The 18105-nt window shown below is 29.6% G+C and overlaps 1 protein-coding gene across 2 annotated transcripts; it reads right to left on the minus strand.

The window, feature by feature from the left end:
• Positions 1–8582: 8582 nt before the first annotated feature.
• On the minus strand, positions 8583–16164 carry LOC141532993 (uncharacterized). 2 transcript variants are annotated; one of them, XM_074251634.1, is made up of 5 exons: positions 15889–16164; positions 14255–14374; positions 13379–13618; positions 13220–13279; positions 8583–11406 (listed from the first exon to the last, which is right to left on the minus strand). In XM_074251634.1, the coding sequence occupies exons 2-5, from the start codon at positions 14351–14353 to the stop codon at positions 9547–9549; spliced, it is 2259 nt and encodes a 752-aa protein (XP_074107735.1). In that variant the 5' UTR covers positions 14354–14374; positions 15889–16164; the 3' UTR covers positions 8583–9546. The 2 variants fall into 2 exon arrangements, with proteins under 2 accessions (XP_074107735.1, XP_074107736.1); XM_074251635.1 differs by lacking the exon at positions 15889–16164 and adding an exon at positions 14454–14497.
• Between the last annotated feature and the right edge of the window lie 1941 nt (positions 16165–18105).

Raw genomic sequence — 18105 nt, forward strand, 5'->3', positions numbered from 1 at the left:
TAACGCAGCATTGACGCACCATAGGAAGCAGAACTCATCCTTATTTTGGATGTTTGTAACCGCATTCTTCTTGACAATATCCTTTGGTAATCTAACGAAGGTGGAGTTTCCAACTTGGGTTGGTGCGAATCTTGACATAGTCACCATCAAGCTGTTCGGTCCAAGCAGACTCCATCCAGAACCCTCATGTTCAAAATCTTCGATTCTTTGTAGTAATTTGTCGTAGACATGTTGACTAAACCAATCCTGAAGAGATGTGGCAGGGAGAATCTCGCGACTTTTGGTGACAAAAGATTTTCGTTCTTCTATGTCTTGTTGATGTTTCCGGAATATGCAAAAGAGTTCAACATTCACTTTCAACCCTGCCAGATCTCTCAAGACACTCTGCACCTTGTTGATGACGATGTCCCGTGAGGCCTGGAGAAATGATGCTGGATCTTTGTGATGCTGGTTGATAATACATCCAGTCTGGATGTTACCACCGAAAGCGTTTTCCAAGTCCCGCCATTTGACTCCTTGGTTAAGATCTCCACCAACAACTAGGTTACCGAGTCTGGAGAACTGATCGGCAAACCAGTTGAGTTGGTTGATGTGTGCTTGAACACTTCATCTCACTTGAATTGATGTTCCAGGATCGAGTAATATAGTGTTGAAGTACTGGATAGTTTCATTGCACACCCTTAAACACCTTTGACGATGATTATCAGTGAGCTGCTCTCCTAACAGATCAGTATATGAGACAGCAATAGTGTCCACCAAGTTTTTGAGAGCCTCAATGAGGTTAGGTGGAGCCATCTTGGGAAGACGCACACTTCACTACTGTCTGTTTACACAATATTGAAGGTTATGCACACTGTTTATAGGTTATATACACTGTTTATAGGTTATGTACACTTTTATAGGTTATATACACTGTTTGTAGGTTATATACACTGTTTATAGGTTATGTTCACAATAGTTTATACACACACTGAATTTACACGATAGTTTTTGGTACACTGGACTACAGTTTATGCACACAATAGTTTTTGCACACTGGACTATACTCGCGTACTTCACAACACTAAACTTCACTATATTTTATATAACACTGAATACTGTTTAATCATGAGAGATGTACTTCGTTTTTTATGAAGTACGCTCTCAGCGAGCTGCTTATATAGGCAGAAAATACTGCGTAGTTACCCCCACTCCTCTACCTCGAAACCGGTTTGATGACGTCATCTAATGCGCAGTAAGAAAATTCTAGAACAGAATGAGTCATCTACTGTGCAGTTAGAAAATTCTAGAACAGAATGAGTCATCTGGTTCGTGGGAATTTCCCCCACCCCTTTCACAAAACAAGTCTAAACCTGTCTGATGACGTCATCTACTACGCAGTTAGAAATAGAACAAAGAAAACTACGCAGTTACGCGACCTTGAACAGGTTCAAACCTATCTGATGACGTCATCTACTACGCAGGAGAACAAAGAAAACTGCGTATGACCTTGAACAGGCTTAAACCTAAGGTTGACAAAAACCTCACCAGATGGTGTATCTTCTCGCATGTACTCGTCATACATGCAGTTTGAATATATAAACCTTTTCAGATTATGAACAATAAAATGCACCTGTGATCTAAGCAACTATAGTTGATGGTTAGATCACAGGTGCATTTTTTAACAAAATGGTGAATTCACAATTCAAAATGGCGGATAGCGGTCACCAGATGGCGGATTTCAGATAGCAAATTCAAAATGGCGGATTCAGAATGGCGGATTTCAGATAGCAGCCACCAGATGGCGGAAATCTGATTCAAAATGGCGGATAGCAGCCACCAGATGGCGGATTCAAATGGCTGATAGCAGCCACCAGATGACGGATTCAAAATGGCGGATTCAAATGACGGATTCACAATTCAAAATGGCGGATAAATTTTTAAAATGGCGGGGAAATGGCGGACAGTAAGATGGCGGCGGAATTCACCACCAGCGCCACCTGCAAAACCTCGACCATATCCTCAAACTGTCGGTAAAACAGGTCACCCATATCGACAAATGGTACTTAGCATGTGCACGAACCATCTGTTGGTAAACAGATTCCTGTAATGTCGGTATCACCCCCCCAGCTTCACTACTAGCCACTGTGGTTGCCTGCAAATTTTCTCCCGGAATGTTGAAGAGGTCTGCGTATTTTTCAACAATTGAAACTATTTCTTCGCGCTCTTCTTCATTCAGATGTTCTAAACGCAAGAGACTAATAACTTTATCAACGCGATTTCCCCTGGCCATGGTGCTATCGCTTTGTTGAACCGTTTCATCTTGCGATAAGTAAGTGCTATCTTCTTCGCTTGTTCCAAATGGGTACAAGGAGATTGTTGGCACCTTTACTTTGACATCTTCACTAAGAGTATTTATTGCATACAAATACGCTATCCCATTTCTATTACTCACTAATGCTTCTCCGGCAAATATACCGTTTCCCATATCTAGACGAGGCACGTATCCCTCTTTGAGATTACTATCTATCCGAACGAACATTGCTGTTTTAGTACGAGCTTTTAAAACAAAATATTCTCCTTCTGTCAATGAAATTTCTAAATTATTTAACTTTGTAAACGTAACCGTATTTTCTACTAGGTTTATTATTCCGCCGTATTCGCGTAAGAATTCCATTCCTAATATACCTGAATAATCTAGGGGGAAGTCGTCGGGTATTACGTGAAAGTCTGTTTCTGTATTAAAAATTTGTATTTTTATTTTACCTAGTGTAATTGCTTCTGATACTCCGTTTAAATTATAGCAATATGATTCATCAATTAGATCTTTATGTTTGACTTCCCCGTATTTTATTAGGTTTAAATTACATCCCGTGTCTAATAGAATTTTCCCGTAATTAGAAATTATATTTTTAGATTTTATCATTATTGAGGTAGGCTTATAATCTGGTGACATTGCGCCTACGAAGTATGTTTTTGTGGGTATTCTGGTATTTAATTTTGGGTCTGGCTCTGTTGCGTTGAGGTGTTTCCCCTTGAAGAGCCTGGAAGGGGAAACATTTGTCCGTTTCCCTGAACTGTTTGTGCGACATTTAAACCTGCTTGTCTACCATAATCGTAAATTTTCTTTCTACAAATTTTTTCTACGTGTCCTATCTTTCTGCAGTACGCACATTGTATTTGGGGTCCGTTATTATTATTATTCGTATTACCACTGATCGGATTATTATTATTCCTAGTGTAAATATTGTTTGTACTATTGGTGTAATTGTTATTATAACGATTGTAGTTTTTATTGTTATTATTATTATTATTGTAATTGTTACTTGTCATATTACGATTATTTCTGTTATTGCTATCATAGTTTCCGTAATTTCTAAACTTTAAAAATCTGCAATCCGCTGTATTATGATTGTTTCTTTTGCAATTTGAACAATATTTGTTTGTATTAATAATGTTATCTTTAAGTTGAATTTTGTCGTCGTTTTTGTGTGTCACGTCTGTATTAGGAGTACTTTGAATAGCATGACAATTTGTGTCATTAAAGGTTTGAAACATAGAGTTAATATTGCTCATCGATTGTAATTTTCTTTCTGCTTCACGAGCAGCGGTAGCGGCTGACTGAAGGTCGTTATATTCTACCTGTCCTAAATATAATGCTATTTGCGGGAATAGTCCTGATAAAAATGTTTGAATTGCTGTCTCTGTCGCTATTATCGTTTTCTCATTCGAGTTTTTACATTTTGAATTTTCAATTTCTAGGATTGTTTTTCTTAAATGTTCATCTATTCTACTATGAAAATCTATAACTCTCTCGTCTTTTCTTTGTTTAAATTGTGTTAGTTCGTTTAGTAAAACTGAGATAGGTTTACTCTGTCCGTAATTTAGTGTTAATGTTGAAATTAAGTCGTCTATTGTTTTTATATTAGCGTTTAATAGTCTGACTATTGGTCCGTTTTTACATTTTGATATTAATAATCGTACTAGTACTTTTTCTTCTACGTCTGTTATAAAGTTCTTTGCTTCTTTACATATTTCTGTAAATGATTGTACTGGGATCGTGTGTCCGTCAAATTCAGGAATAGTTTTTATGAAAAGATCGAATTTATTATAATTTATACCGTTATTATTGTTACTAATATGTGTTGATGTACTTTGTCGTGAATTTAATTCAGCTTTAAATTGATTAAGTCTGTCTAATATTACATTGTCGCAACGTTTTTCGAAGTCGCTTTTCATTCTCTCTCTTTCATCTAACAGCTCTTCTATAGCTTTTTCTAAAGCTGCTATTTTTCCTTTACTTTCTAATATAGTGGTTTCCATTTCGTTATCGTTATCTAAAGTCATTTTGATTTATTTAAAACAAGTCAAAAAGGGAAAAGAGAAAGAAAAAAAAAATTTTTTTTTTTTTTTTTTTTTTTTGAAAAGAGAAAAAAATTTATACTGCGTGGGCAGACAAGGGAAAAAAATTGCAATTTTGACGAGAAACAAACAAATTCGGATTAATAAATGACTTACTACTTCGTTGTATATTCTTATGTCGTTAATTATATTTAAATGCTTGGGTTGTCCTTTTTCGGATTCGTGAGCTGCCTCTCAAGTGATGTTGGATTTGGGCTGCTTGGCTCTTATCGTTGTTGTCCTAGGTCGTCACTGCTTGGCTGTAGTTGCTTCTGCTTGAAGTTTTTAAGTAGATTCTTGGTGATGATTCACTTGTTTTACAATTTGATGGTTTTTATTTTTCTTTTTGCTTATTGTTTGTTGAATAATCTTTTATTTTATTCGTTGTTATTATTAATTTAATTTTATTTTTAATTTGTTTTGATATACTTTATTTATAATTAAGCAAAAGAAAATTATAGATTATATAAATTTTTCAAAAACTTCTCACTGATTTTTGATTTTTAACTTTTCACTAACTGTATCACTTTATATATTTATTCTCGTTGATTTTTTTCTTGAAGATTTGTATATATTTTTTTTTTTTTTTTTTTTTTTTTATTGTTCCCAGAAAAGAAATTTTGATTTTTGAGTTGACGGTGAATTAATACTTTCGGAGATGAAGATCGATGTTGAATTTTATACACAAAAAAAAATTTTGCGCCAGTCTTCTTCGGAGTGTGTTCGAATCCGTCGCTGCCACCAATTTATTATATTACTTTAGTTGTTACGTCCTCGTAACCGCGCGGTTTGAGAAGAACCGGCCCTAAATAATATAAAGGGGTCTGGAGAATTAGGATGAGACGACCTCCAGTGTCGTCAGTAGGTGGACTCGAGTTTCCTCCGAAATAAACTGATTTAATTTGAAATTAATAGTCTCCGATTTATTTAATTAGTAATGCGATACAATTTAATTATCAGGAGGGAAACCGTCGTACAGTGTAATGTTTATCGGTTTCTAGAGCAGTACTTAGTAGCTTAATGATATTATGAAAAAAAGGCCTCGAGTTCCCGATGCAACTCGCTTTTATAGACTCCCCAAGGGACGCGCCCTTGTAGGAGTAGGGTTGCTTATCAGGTTCTCGAAAATATAGAATGTTCTAGACTTTGGAGTTCACGCTTCCTGCGTCATCAGGGTGAGCTGGCTCATCGGCTGATGCCACTCCAGAGTCTAGTCCACGTAATTGTTTGTTGTTGACTTAGGACATTCTTTTCGTGAAACTTTCTGATGTTGCCGCGTACTGTACTCTAGTTTCCCTTTACATTTTATTATACATTTGTGTTATCATTAAACGTTCCTTGTTGGAATGTTAATGGTAACTTAAAAACAACTTAAGCTTAAGCTTATTTGTTCTACTGCTTGTTGAATCATTCTAGTTTTTCCATTAACATTCTTCGAAAGAAAGTGTTAATGTGAACTTAAAAATAATCTGTTTATTCAAGTGTTGGCTGAGTTTTACTTATCATTTTCTTAGTATTTAATGTTTAACGTTTGGAATTCTTTACTTATAATTTAACATTATATTTATGAAAAAATGAATATTTATGAAATTATTGTACAATTGTTAGAGTTTAAATTAGCGCGCGTATTCGCTATTAGAGACATCTGCGAATGCAGGTGGGGACGTAACACGACAATCGAAAAGTTTAACAATTGATATCTTCATGAAAATATCGATTAGCTTAATTTTTCAAAGTGATAATGGCTTGTATTTACATTATCTGTAAGACCATTTTTTAAAAAATTTATTCAATTCGTCATTGAAGCTACAATTTTTAAGTTAAATTTTTGTCTACAAATATTCGATTTTTTCCGGATACTGAGTTTTAAGTGAACTTCAAAATTCCAAGGTTAAAAAATTAAAGTGTAAAATCATACTAATTTTCAAGACGTAGTTATGAGAAAACGGTTCATCTGACAAAAAGTTTTAATCAGTCTTTTTTTGTAGCCCATTAAATTCTCTTAAAAAAATGTATCTGAGTCAATTTTATTTACCTCGGTGGTTTAGGGGTTATAAAACAAAATCTCGTTCTGAAGAAAAAAATTAAAAATTGCGATGATAGACCTTCTAATATAAATATTAAGAATCTTTAACTCCCGTAAAATAGCGAAATTGTTAAGTTTATCAAATAATAACGACGAGCATCAAATGAACGATTAATTTTCAAAATAAATCTCTGAAAAATATTTTATGAAAATAAAGAAAAATTCTAAATTATTATAAGACTATTAATATACTTTAAAATTTTCCTCAAGACTAAAATAAATTTCAGAAAAAATTAGTGCTCATTAGACTCCATCGTAATGCATGAACGTCCTTAAAGTATTAGAATCCTGTCTTTGATATTAATCAAAGTTGAATCGAGGCATTAGATTTAAGATTTAAATTCTAAATACTTCTATAGTTTTCATTTGTAAAACACATAATAAATAAAAGATAATATTATTTATAATTTAATATTTTAGCATTGAATAAACATATCCGTAGTTGACAATGCCAATTTTCAATACTTCAGATAATTATTCCAGAAATACACTTACCGTCCTGATGTACATGTTCTATTTTGATCATCAACTTGTTGACCTACTAAAGATTTGTTGTTAATATTCTCTGTTGAATGTTTCTGTAAAAATAAAATTTGTCCTTTAAAATTATAGTATTGCATGATGGAGAAATCAATTCGTTACTATTAGGAAAAATCTGAATGTTACAAAATCTTTAATTAATAACTCGTGGTTTAATCTTGAAACTGATTATAAAGTTCATTTTTTTTTTAATTTCCAAATATTTATAATTGAAAATTTTTTTCGGAACAAAGACTTTCAATTGAAAAATATGCTACACTATATTTATCTTTACGTGCTTGCATGGTATACTGGTTAGATAATTTAATGGTTAAGAGAAGTATTGACATAATTATTTTAGTATTTAAAACTAACATGAGTAGTTGTTTTGTTTAAGCTCCGGTTTATTATGGATGGGATTTTACAAAATTTCTTTAAATTATAACAATCGTAGAAAAAATGTCTGCCTCTGATAACCGCAGGATCTGACATGTAGTTGACTGGAAACTCGTTCGGAATTGAGGATGTTGATGACTCAGTTAGGTACGTCGGCTGGTAGGTCTGATGAAGGGAGGTTCAGCTCTTCCTCGGAGGTATCTGACTCGATCTCTGGTCTGGACTGGGTTAATATGCTCGTTCAATAATTTCCTAGGAATCGAATCTCACATTGTAATTGATTTGCATGAATTATCTTGAAGAGTAGAGATAAGAATCGAGTGGACTGTATGATATGGAAAGAAGTAAGTTAGCAGTTCTCGAGGTTCCTCTGGTTGTAAGGCAGAGGAACCCAAAAAGCCAGGTAGTGTTTAGGTGGACTTTCCAGAGGCGGTTCAGTCAGAGCGAGGGCTGCTGAACGAAAACCTTCCAGATCATCATCAATGCGGACTCAGGAAGTGAGGAATAGCGTTCCAGAGGCGGTTCAGTCAGAGCGAGGGCTGCTGAACGAAAACCTTCCAGATAACTCGTGCATAGATAATTGAATACATTGTTCCGTAAGCGGTTCAGGACGTTCGAGAGCCGGAACGATAAACTTACAGATAAACAATGATTTTGAAAGAGATAGCGTGCATTTCAGAATAATGAATAAATGAATTGAGTGCGTACCTTTTAGTATTTTTATGCAATAAAAATACTATACCAAATTACGTTTAGCGAAACTGCTCCTTGATGAAAGATTGATGAGAGCCGGATGATATTTCTGGAAGCTGGTGGGCTCGTTGGCTGCTAGTCGGGTTGTATGGATGGACAATTGTATCTCTTTTGGTCAGCTTGCAGATCGAGAATGTTATTGGCACGTTTGAACTTACACAAAACCACTCGACGATTTAAACGATAAAGGAAACTGGTGTGTGAACCTTTTATTGATTGATTAAGAGTTCCCTGGTGGAAATGAATTTCTTTTAAAAGTAAAAATAAGTCAATTAAAAGTCCGAATAAGACTTCTTAAAGTGTTATTTTTTCTGACTATGTCGAATAAAGTCTGAAAAAATGGAAAAAAACTTTTAAAAGAGATTTGAAGAAAATATTTGTTTAAGAATTGAGACTCTGCTAAAAGAGTTCGTTTGATTTTTTAAATAATATTTCAGAGAATCGGTACAATACAGAATATAACTTTTTCAGACTTTTTCAAAGATAATAAATAATTCCCCGGAACTATATTAAGTCTCTTGAAAAGTATTCTAAAGTGTTTTCCAGAAATTTTAAGAAAAATCTCTGAAATTTATGTAATTTTCTGAAAAATATTTCTATAATCTTTAGAAAGATTTTAAAATGATGATCACGAATTTTTTAATAATGCTCATTATAATTATTAAAGGATTGTTTTACTGTCTGTGCCAATAGGGAGAAAAATGAAAGGTGTTTTTTTTTATAAATTTTTTTATTTTACATTATCATTTTCAATATTTTCAAAGCTAATTTTAAATTTTAAATTTTAAATTGTTTACGAAATTACAATTTCAGATAAAGAAATTTCTAAAACGACCAAAATAATAAAGCATGCATTTCCAAGTACACAATCAGAGTTCTTTTTACAATAATTTTTACATATTTATAACATGATAATTATTACGTTATGCAAGTCCTTAATCATTTTAATTGAATATCTATTTTTACACTTTTTTTATCACACTAACAATAGTAGCATCGTACAAAAACAGTTTCTTAATGAAGTAATAAAACTATTAAGTTCTTCATTCATTTTGAGAACATCCTTCTGGTATTTTAATTATGTAATATTGGTTTAGTATTTTAGTTAATATACATGGTTGTTTAATGTTTTCTGGTTTACACAAGCGCATATTATTAGTCAATTGACATTTTACAATGTTATGTACTGTTACCTGACTAGTTTTATGAAAATATTTGTTTTCGTTAATAATTTTTTCATAACAAATATAAATTTCTTTGTTTACTTCTGTATCGAAGTATACAATATTTTTTATTATACCTGTTTCTCCATTCTTGAGTTCTATTAAAGAGTCATTAATCCTTTGACATAATCGGTAATTACTCGATGTATACCGGTTACCGTTACAGATAAATTTATTAAATGATCGACATTACTTGGCTGCTTTGAAAAGTTTCTGTTCAGTTATTGTTAATTGATAATCTTGTCCTTTACCAATCAGGGTACAGCCATCGATTTGGAATATTTTTTTTAACCTTCCCGTTAAATTTCTTTCGCAAAAAATATTAAAATCATTACTTTTAATTAATTTTCTGTTTAATGCTGGTACAGATTTCTCAAATATAAATCTCCGAGCTATTTGAAGAGCTAAATGAGTTGGACTTTTTTGCATTTTCAAAATGAAGTGATTTTCATTTTCAAAAATAAATGTACTATGATACCATAGTGGTCCGAGATTTAATACACTTTTTTCCACATGTAAAAGCAAATGAATGTTGTAAGTCATCGCTGCTTTACCAAAATAGTCTTGGTACAGTACTACATATCTTGTTAATAAATCACCAGCCGTACGCAATTCTTCTACCTTTATTTTTCCAGATAACATTATACTTAGCGCTTCAACTAGTAAAGCAAGATGATTGAAATATTTGCTAGGAAGAATATCTTTCATACAAATTAAACAATAGAAAAGCAGCCATGACCGCCATTCATTTGCTTTCCACATTTCTCTGTCTTTTATAGTTCTTGATGACCGCGTTATGCATGTGGGATGTTTAAAATTCAATAATCGTTCATCTATAGCATTTAACTGATTAGGGTTACCGACATAATAATCTTTACCAAACGAAGTTAATAAAATATTTGTGTGTTGCTTTACTGCGCCAATAAGAAATGCATGCATGTAGTCTGGAGACATTCCATCAGCTATATCAAAATACTTTAAATTCATTAACGCTGATGGCCCCCAAATACCCATAACGTTGGTCCCATATTCACTCTCAGCTGCAAGTTCCATATTTTTTTTTATTGATGCATCAGTACGATCTTTCGGAATAACTGTTGATATACAAAATCTTCTAGATCCATCCACTGAATTAGTCGGATGCTCACAGAAAGTGCAACCGTAAAAACCATTAAATTGTTTCATATTTAATAGTTTGCATCGAGCTACTGAATCAACAACCGAGCATATTGGAATAAATTTACTTTTTATCACTTTATTTCTCAACGTCCATTTGATACCTTTATCTGACAACTCATTTGCTTCGTCTACAAATGGTTTCAAAAATAACAACATGTCTGGATCCTTATTATTAACCCATATTCCAGACATAATCATGTGTTTTTTCTGAAGTTTGATAGGTAACTCATTGATAACTGCAAATATTGGCCAAGTTGAAATTTTACTGGACTTAGATTTTTGACAGCCATCAGTATTAAATGTATATGTCAAGTTATTACTTTTACATAATGGATTATTTGGCTTACATAATTTTTTATATATTTGGCCGTCGGTAATATTTTTAATAGCACCGTTATCTTCGATATTTTCAGTTTTTTCAAAATGCTCAAATAATGCTTGTTGTACTTCAGGGTCTTGTAGCGTTATTTTCAATTGCGTCATCATATTCAGAGTTATAAAATATGCTATATCCGAAGGTTCGTCGGGGTTTCCACAATTTTCACATATTAATCCTTTTGTGTCTGCATTATTTTGTACACCAAGATAATACATGCAGTTGTTACAATACATATGAAAGGATATCATCTTCTCATTCAGTTGTAAAGCTTTAAACAATGTAAATTTTGAATCCAAGACGACTTTTCTCCCAAATAGAGTATTTATTAATGATAAAATCGCAGTAATCGATTTCCATGTTAAAGATTCTTCTACTCCCAATAGAAGTGTCATTAACAGTGCTTCTCCTCTTGTTATTGATGTGCAATTGCAAAGAGGTTGATTGTATGAATCCTCATCATTACTAGTATTTGAGCTATGATCGCATGGCATCTAGAAAAAATGAATTAATTAAATTTAACGAGTTTTTAAAATTATTATTATTTTTGTAAACAATATTTAGTTAGTTCTGCTTATAGATAGATTGAAATTCTTTAAATCAGATTATATTCATCCTTGAAAACTACATTAATTACTGTATGCATAATTTAGGTTTTAATTAAAAAGGAACTTTTCTTATCGCTCTCACAACAATATATATGCACTTGCAGAAAATTAATTCTAATAATGGTTTATATTTGTTAAAAACGAATAAATAATCGCAATTACTCAATTATAATTTTTATAAGTCGAAAAATATTTATATCTATGAAACAAAACAGTATCTCTGATTTAAACAAAGTAATTAATATAATATTTCTGTAAGAAAAGATGTTAAAAAATACTAAAAGTATTTAGGAATATAAAATAAAAAATTTAAATATGAATACATCAAACACTAAAAAATTTTTTTTAAGTTAGGGATAACATATCTTTATATTTATTGTCATATCAAATTATTGCTATTGAATATATAACTCTTATAATTCTGTTATGAACGCAATTATTTAAAAAATTCGTAAAGTCAAAGTTACTTTCTTTTAAAAAACTTATTTAGCTTAATTTATATAAAGTTCCATCTGAAGTTGATAGTTTATATTTTAAATATTCAATACATATCTTGTTAAATAATTGAAATATATTGATCTATAAAGAAATTTTTTATAAATTTTTTGAATAGAAAAGAAGAAAAGGGCAAAATTAAGTAAAGCAGGTAAAATGGTGTACTTTAAAGCTCGTCTTATGCTAATTTTTGTTCCCAAAAAACTTCTTAAATGTTTAAAAATAAATTTCAACGCTGTTTTTTGCTAACTGAGCAAAAAAATTAAACAATTTAGTATTTAGAAAAATATAACAAAATTATACTTTTTTAATATTTTTTAAACAATCCGTAATCACCTTTTCCTGATAAAAAAAAGTATTGAAACAAAGGAAAAAGTATTAAAAAGGATTAGTTGTTTGTCATCAATCTCATTCTTTTCAATACTTTTTCCTTTGTCTCAATACTTTATTTTAATCAGGGTTGTTAACATTGTACTGCTTTATTTTGAAAATTTCTCCATCGTTTTCCAAACATTTTTTGTTATTGTTCAAAAGATATTATAGTTCTCAAATCTAAAATAATAGTTGAAGTTAAATTATTCACAGGTTTATCTGCTCAGAAAGCTTAAAAATCAACGTAATGGAAGATTTTCGAGTGTATATGTATAAAAAATGGAAAGTTCTAGATCAACTTTTTAACATTTTACTAGGTTACAAAAAAAAATATTATTAGTGTTAATTTTTCGAAATATAGAATATTGGCAGCAAATTTTAATTTTGAAAATTGATATTAAAAACTACCTACATTTACATTTATAACTGTTTAAATATATTTTTATTTAATGATGCAATCAATTAGAGTAAAAATTTTTTTGGCATCCAATTATTAATATGACTTTAGTGTTTATTCGTATTAATTGCCAGTAAAATTTTTATGGAATCAAACTTATCTATTTTTATAAGAATTTTCGTTCCATAGTACAGGCATTTTCCTTGCAAGAAATTAAAATTTTTGTTTAAATTACATATAAAAATTCTCCTTTATTTCTTTTGAACATTAATCGAAACCCATAAGATGAAATTTATTAAAGATGCCATTAACGTAAAAGCCCTCCTCTGAACTTCCCATCTTCCCTATTAATATATATATTATATATGTATACATTGATGTATATATATATACATATATATACACATAATATTTATTATTACGCAACATACATACCTCAGCAGGTTCATTATTTAAAAGCCCGTGAGAATTTTCAACTGATGGTAACTCCTCCACCTAAAAATATAGAAATGGTATAAATTATCAATTTTCGTAAAATTCAAAGAAGTCCATATTAATCATTTAAGTCCATAAACCAAATTTTAGAAAACTTACATCAAACCAAATTTCATCTTCTCGAGTTTGTTCGTTATAATCATCATACAGCCACAAATTATCATTTACTTTCTCATGTAGATCTTTACTCCAATTCGTATTAGGATTATATGAGCTTGATGATGTTGATGTTGTATTCTGATCAACACATACTGAAGATGATTCATCTACATTTATTGTAGTGGTCTGTAAAATATTATCTGCAGGCTCAACAGAAATTCCACTTCTTTCATTTTCCAACTAAAAAAATTTAATGAAAAATATATGAATGAAACTTTGCATTGCTTTTACTATTATTAAAAATATAAATTATTAATAATTATTAATCGTAATCTAGTTTTAATCAGTGAGTTTATATCAAAATACAGGTTGATTTTCCAACATTCTTCCTATTTTCTGGTATACAAAAACATGTACAGATTATTATATTCTATACTAAACTTTTTGGTAAAAAATTCGAACAATATTTTTCGATTTAAATGTATTAAAGTTTGAGTTATGATCTTCACCATCGTTAATTAAAATTAATAGTTTTTGCTAATATTAATAATGATAAGTACTATAATATTACTAATAAAAATCAAAGAAATTTAAAATTTTAATATATTATACAGTGTGGGAATTCGTCTAATTCCGCGCTTATGATAATACTATGCATACATCATACCCCTGCCCTCGATCACCGACACGGGTATAGTACAAATATAGTATATTATCATGGGTATGGGCGGCACGGAATCAGGCGAATTCTCTCACTCTATATTATATTATTTCTCATAAATTTTTAAATACATCAAAATTATATTTTCCTAGTCTTTGGAAATTTCTTTCGTCTTTATTATATATTATAATTTTTTATAGATAAATTTTACTTACAGTCTTGCGAAGCTGTTGTAAATGTTTGTAATGAGTCGAACGAGGAATCACACCATCGCCGTAGCGATGTAAATACCTCTTATACGAGCCTCGCGGCATTTTATGCAGTAATAGTTAGATCTGTACAGAAAAAAAAATTTTAATTTTTCAAAAAATCAAAGCTATAAATAATGGTCATGGTTTTCAAAAAATATCTTACTTATTAAATTTAATGATATACATAGAGCAGACATTTGAAAAATTAACATATGTAATTAATAAAACTTAAAAATATATAGTAAAAAATCTGGTATTTACATCATTTCTTAAACATCATTTCTCAGTATTTAAAAACTAAGAAATATTTCTTAAATACTAAGAAATATTTCTTTAATACTGAGAAATATTTTTTAAATACTAAGAAATGATGTTTAAGAAATGATTTCTTAAATACAAAGAAGCCTTCTTAAATACTAAGAAATCCTTCTATCAGTGCATAAGCACGTATTTGTTGTATTGAGTGACGCTCTCACACTGTATATAGTTACGTATAGTGTCAACGGGAAGTATATGTTGATCGTAGTATTTGAGTCTGCTCTCTTGTCTTTCGAAGAGACTTCATACACGTTATTATATTTTTTCTAAATAAGCCGATAATAAGAAATATATATATATATTGTTTATGCTCAGATCTGTCCTTGAAATGCTCTTGAACAAATGAAAAATAAAAAATTCTCAACCCGGCGTGTATGTATTGGGTATTATTTAAGAAGAAGCAGTACCCTCTGTATATAAAATAAACCATACACATGAAAATATAATATACACATGCTGAGTAAAATTTAATATTTCGTATTTTTTTAGAAATATATTATATAATTTCTGTAACTGTAGACTTACCAAATAATCGATGAATTTTTTTTCTTATTTCCATATTAAAGAATATAGTTTATAAAAATGAATATTTTAATGATACAGAAGCTAGCAGTTGTCTAAAAATTTTCAATTATCTTTAGTAATTAAATCAAAACTGATAACTTATTTTCAAAAAAATGTCATTTATAGTTCCTCAAGTTTTTTAGACATGAAATTTTTTTTTTTAATTTTTTTATGATAAATTTTTTTTCAATATAAAAACATTCAAAAAAATTTAAATGTCAGCTATCTTCATTTTCATATTTTATATTCCTAAATACGAATTTTATCCATTTATACATGAAAATAAATACTTAAAATCCTATTCATATTTACAATGTGTAGTTAATATTTTTTGATAAAGAAAGGTATACATAAAATGAAACAAAAAAATCACGAAAAGAAATTCGTAGAAATATATACATATTCTTAATTAAATTATTGACGAGAAAATCCGTTGAAAGTTTATATGTTTACTTATAATTATGCCAAGAAATTATTTTTTATCAAGAAATTACTGTCAGAAATTTAAAAAAAATTTTAATTTTTTCACTTTTAACTATAAAAAGTACTATAATTTATCATTTGAAGTTAGATACCGCCTTTATTACATTTTATTTTTGAAGAGTAGTTTATTTATTATTATTGAAGAGCAATAATTGTGAAGATAAATAATTACTTCTAACGCATTGATAACGTAATATTTTTAGTAGTATTAATAAAAAAATAAATATACTCACCAGTAAAATTATTACGTACTGAAATTTAGGTATGTAAATCACACGTACACTTTTAACGTTTATATAGTTATATTTTGTTTTTATGAATATTACTGAATATATAAGCATACACATTTGAGGTTCAGCATACAAATTTTGTATATAAATATATATTTACAAAGACCGTTGTCCTTTACGCAGAAGTCCACTTTATACTCATGTACTATTATATTATATGCATTTAATATCCCAAATATGAAAAGTTTATTTAAAATTGAATAATTCAAAGATGTTTGAGAAGCATATAATATTAAAACACTACCAGACAAATGAAAATGATATACACGTGATCGATGTGGGGATAGGGAAACTGTGAGATTTATAGTTTGTGTAAATACTCGTCAACAGAAAAGAACACTTTTAATTAGCAGTCTTTAGTGTTACGGTGACCACAGTATTCATTTCTTTGACTGAATAAGAACAATTATAATTCGTCATGGAATTTGCGTTAATTGAAATTCCATCATTGAACAAGAGATGTGTCGTTGAGACAAATAAAATAAAATATTTCGATAAATATAATTCACTATCGAAGAGCAAGGTATATTTATATGAAGAAAGAGGAAAAGTGTTGAAGTGCTTGATATTAAAAACTGGCGGTAAGTAATAAATAATTAGTTAATGTCTTATATATTACAAAATAATTAATTCTATAAAAATATTCAATTGTTTTCTTGTTTTTTCATAGCTTTAATTTTAAAACGTTAAACTATTTTGTTAAAAAAAAATATATTTTGTACTATTGGAAATAATAATTTTTCCCGATGAAAGGAAGACATTTAATAATAATAGAATTTAAATTCATATGATTCCGAAGAACAGAAAAGTGAAACGCTTCTTTTTCTTTCATTGGGTTTGACACATAAATGATTAAAAATTTTAATATTACATTGTACGGTTACAATTAAAAAAAAAAAAAAAAACCTCGATGTTCTATAATAATTGGAAGGTGATAATATTTTTAAATTTATAAGTACCGTACAGGTTATGTTTTTTTATTATTTACTAACATCTACAGTATTTCAAAAGGAATTTTATTTATTGAAGCTGCTAAAATCAGAAGAAAATGAACTATTTTTAGTTTTATATGATAAAAAAATTATTTTAAAAATTATTCATTATTCTGTAAAAATTTATGAAACACACATTAGGTGACATTTGATAATTTTTTGAATTTTTGTAATGAATTAAATTGGAAAAGAAACTTTTTTAAAATAATACACATCTTGTTAATTTAAAAATTTTTAAGTGCAATTTTAATAATATTTGCCTGGTACAAAAATACGAAAATTGCCAAGTGTCAGCTAACTTCAGTGCATTTATATGTAAAGAAGTTTGATACTTCCCGAGTCGAAATTTTATTTAATTTAAACTCCGTTTCAACCTAGCATAGTTTTTAGTCTAAACGCCAGGTTGAAATGGGTTTTAGAAGATAGAGGACTCGATTAAAATTAAACCCCGTTTCACTCCAGTAGCGCCTACATACGTTCGTTTTCAGGCGAGTTAGGTTGAAAAAGGTTTTAAATTTAAACTCCTTTTGACCCTGCTCATGTTCATTTCCAGGCGAGTTAGGTTGAGAAAGGGTTTTAATTAAAACTCCGTTAGACCCTAGTTCGTCCGATGACCTATATTTACGAATATCATGACCTACATTTTTTCCACTAAATTTTAAATAATATAAAAAATTATAAATAAAATTTTACTTTCAAATGAAAACAAAATTAATTGAATAATATCGCAGTATTTTGCATTATCTTTGTGCTTTCAATTTATTTCAGATATACCTTTATCATAAATTATTATAAATTACCTTAAAAAAATATATATTATAATGTAAATATAAATTTTTCTAACATAATATTTAAATTTCTAACTATCTTATATTATTTTTTAAATCCGTATTTAAAAAAATCAAAATATTACGATATTATTCAATTGAGTTTGTTTTTATTTAAAAATCATAATTATATTTATAATTTTTCACATTATTCATTAATTTTTCAGAAAAAATGGGTTAAGATATTCGTAAACATATATATATATATATATTAGGGTGGCGCAAAAAAACCGACTATTTTTTTTTTTTTGAGTCTCGAGTGAAAAAATGTCAATTTTTGATGTTTTAAGAGCCCTCTCCAAAGAACAGCTCAAAAAAAAAAATTTTAAGAGGTCACTCCA

The sequence above is a fragment of the Cotesia typhae genome, unplaced genomic scaffold (assembly GCF_013202065.1).
Source record: "Cotesia typhae breed Kobodo isofemale line unplaced genomic scaffold, CoteBio_Ctyphae contig_77, whole genome shotgun sequence".
Classification (NCBI taxonomy): Eukaryota; Metazoa; Arthropoda; class Insecta; order Hymenoptera; family Braconidae; genus Cotesia; species Cotesia typhae.

What these genes read in the sequence shown, in the direction of transcription:
- LOC141532993 (XM_074251634.1), bottom strand. Translation starts at nt 14,353, where the DNA reads ATGCCGCGAGGCTCGTATAAGAGGTATTTACATCGCTACGGCGATGGT. An exon ending in AAGATGAAATTTGGTTTGAT is followed by an intron (nt 13,280 to 13,378) that starts GTAAGTTTTCTA and finishes CTATATTTTTAG; the next exon opens with GTGGAGGAGTTACCATCAGT. An exon ending in TAAATAATGAACCTGCTGAG is followed by an intron (nt 11,407 to 13,219) that starts GTATGTATGTTG and finishes CATTTTTTCTAG; the next exon opens with ATGCCATGCGATCATAGCTC.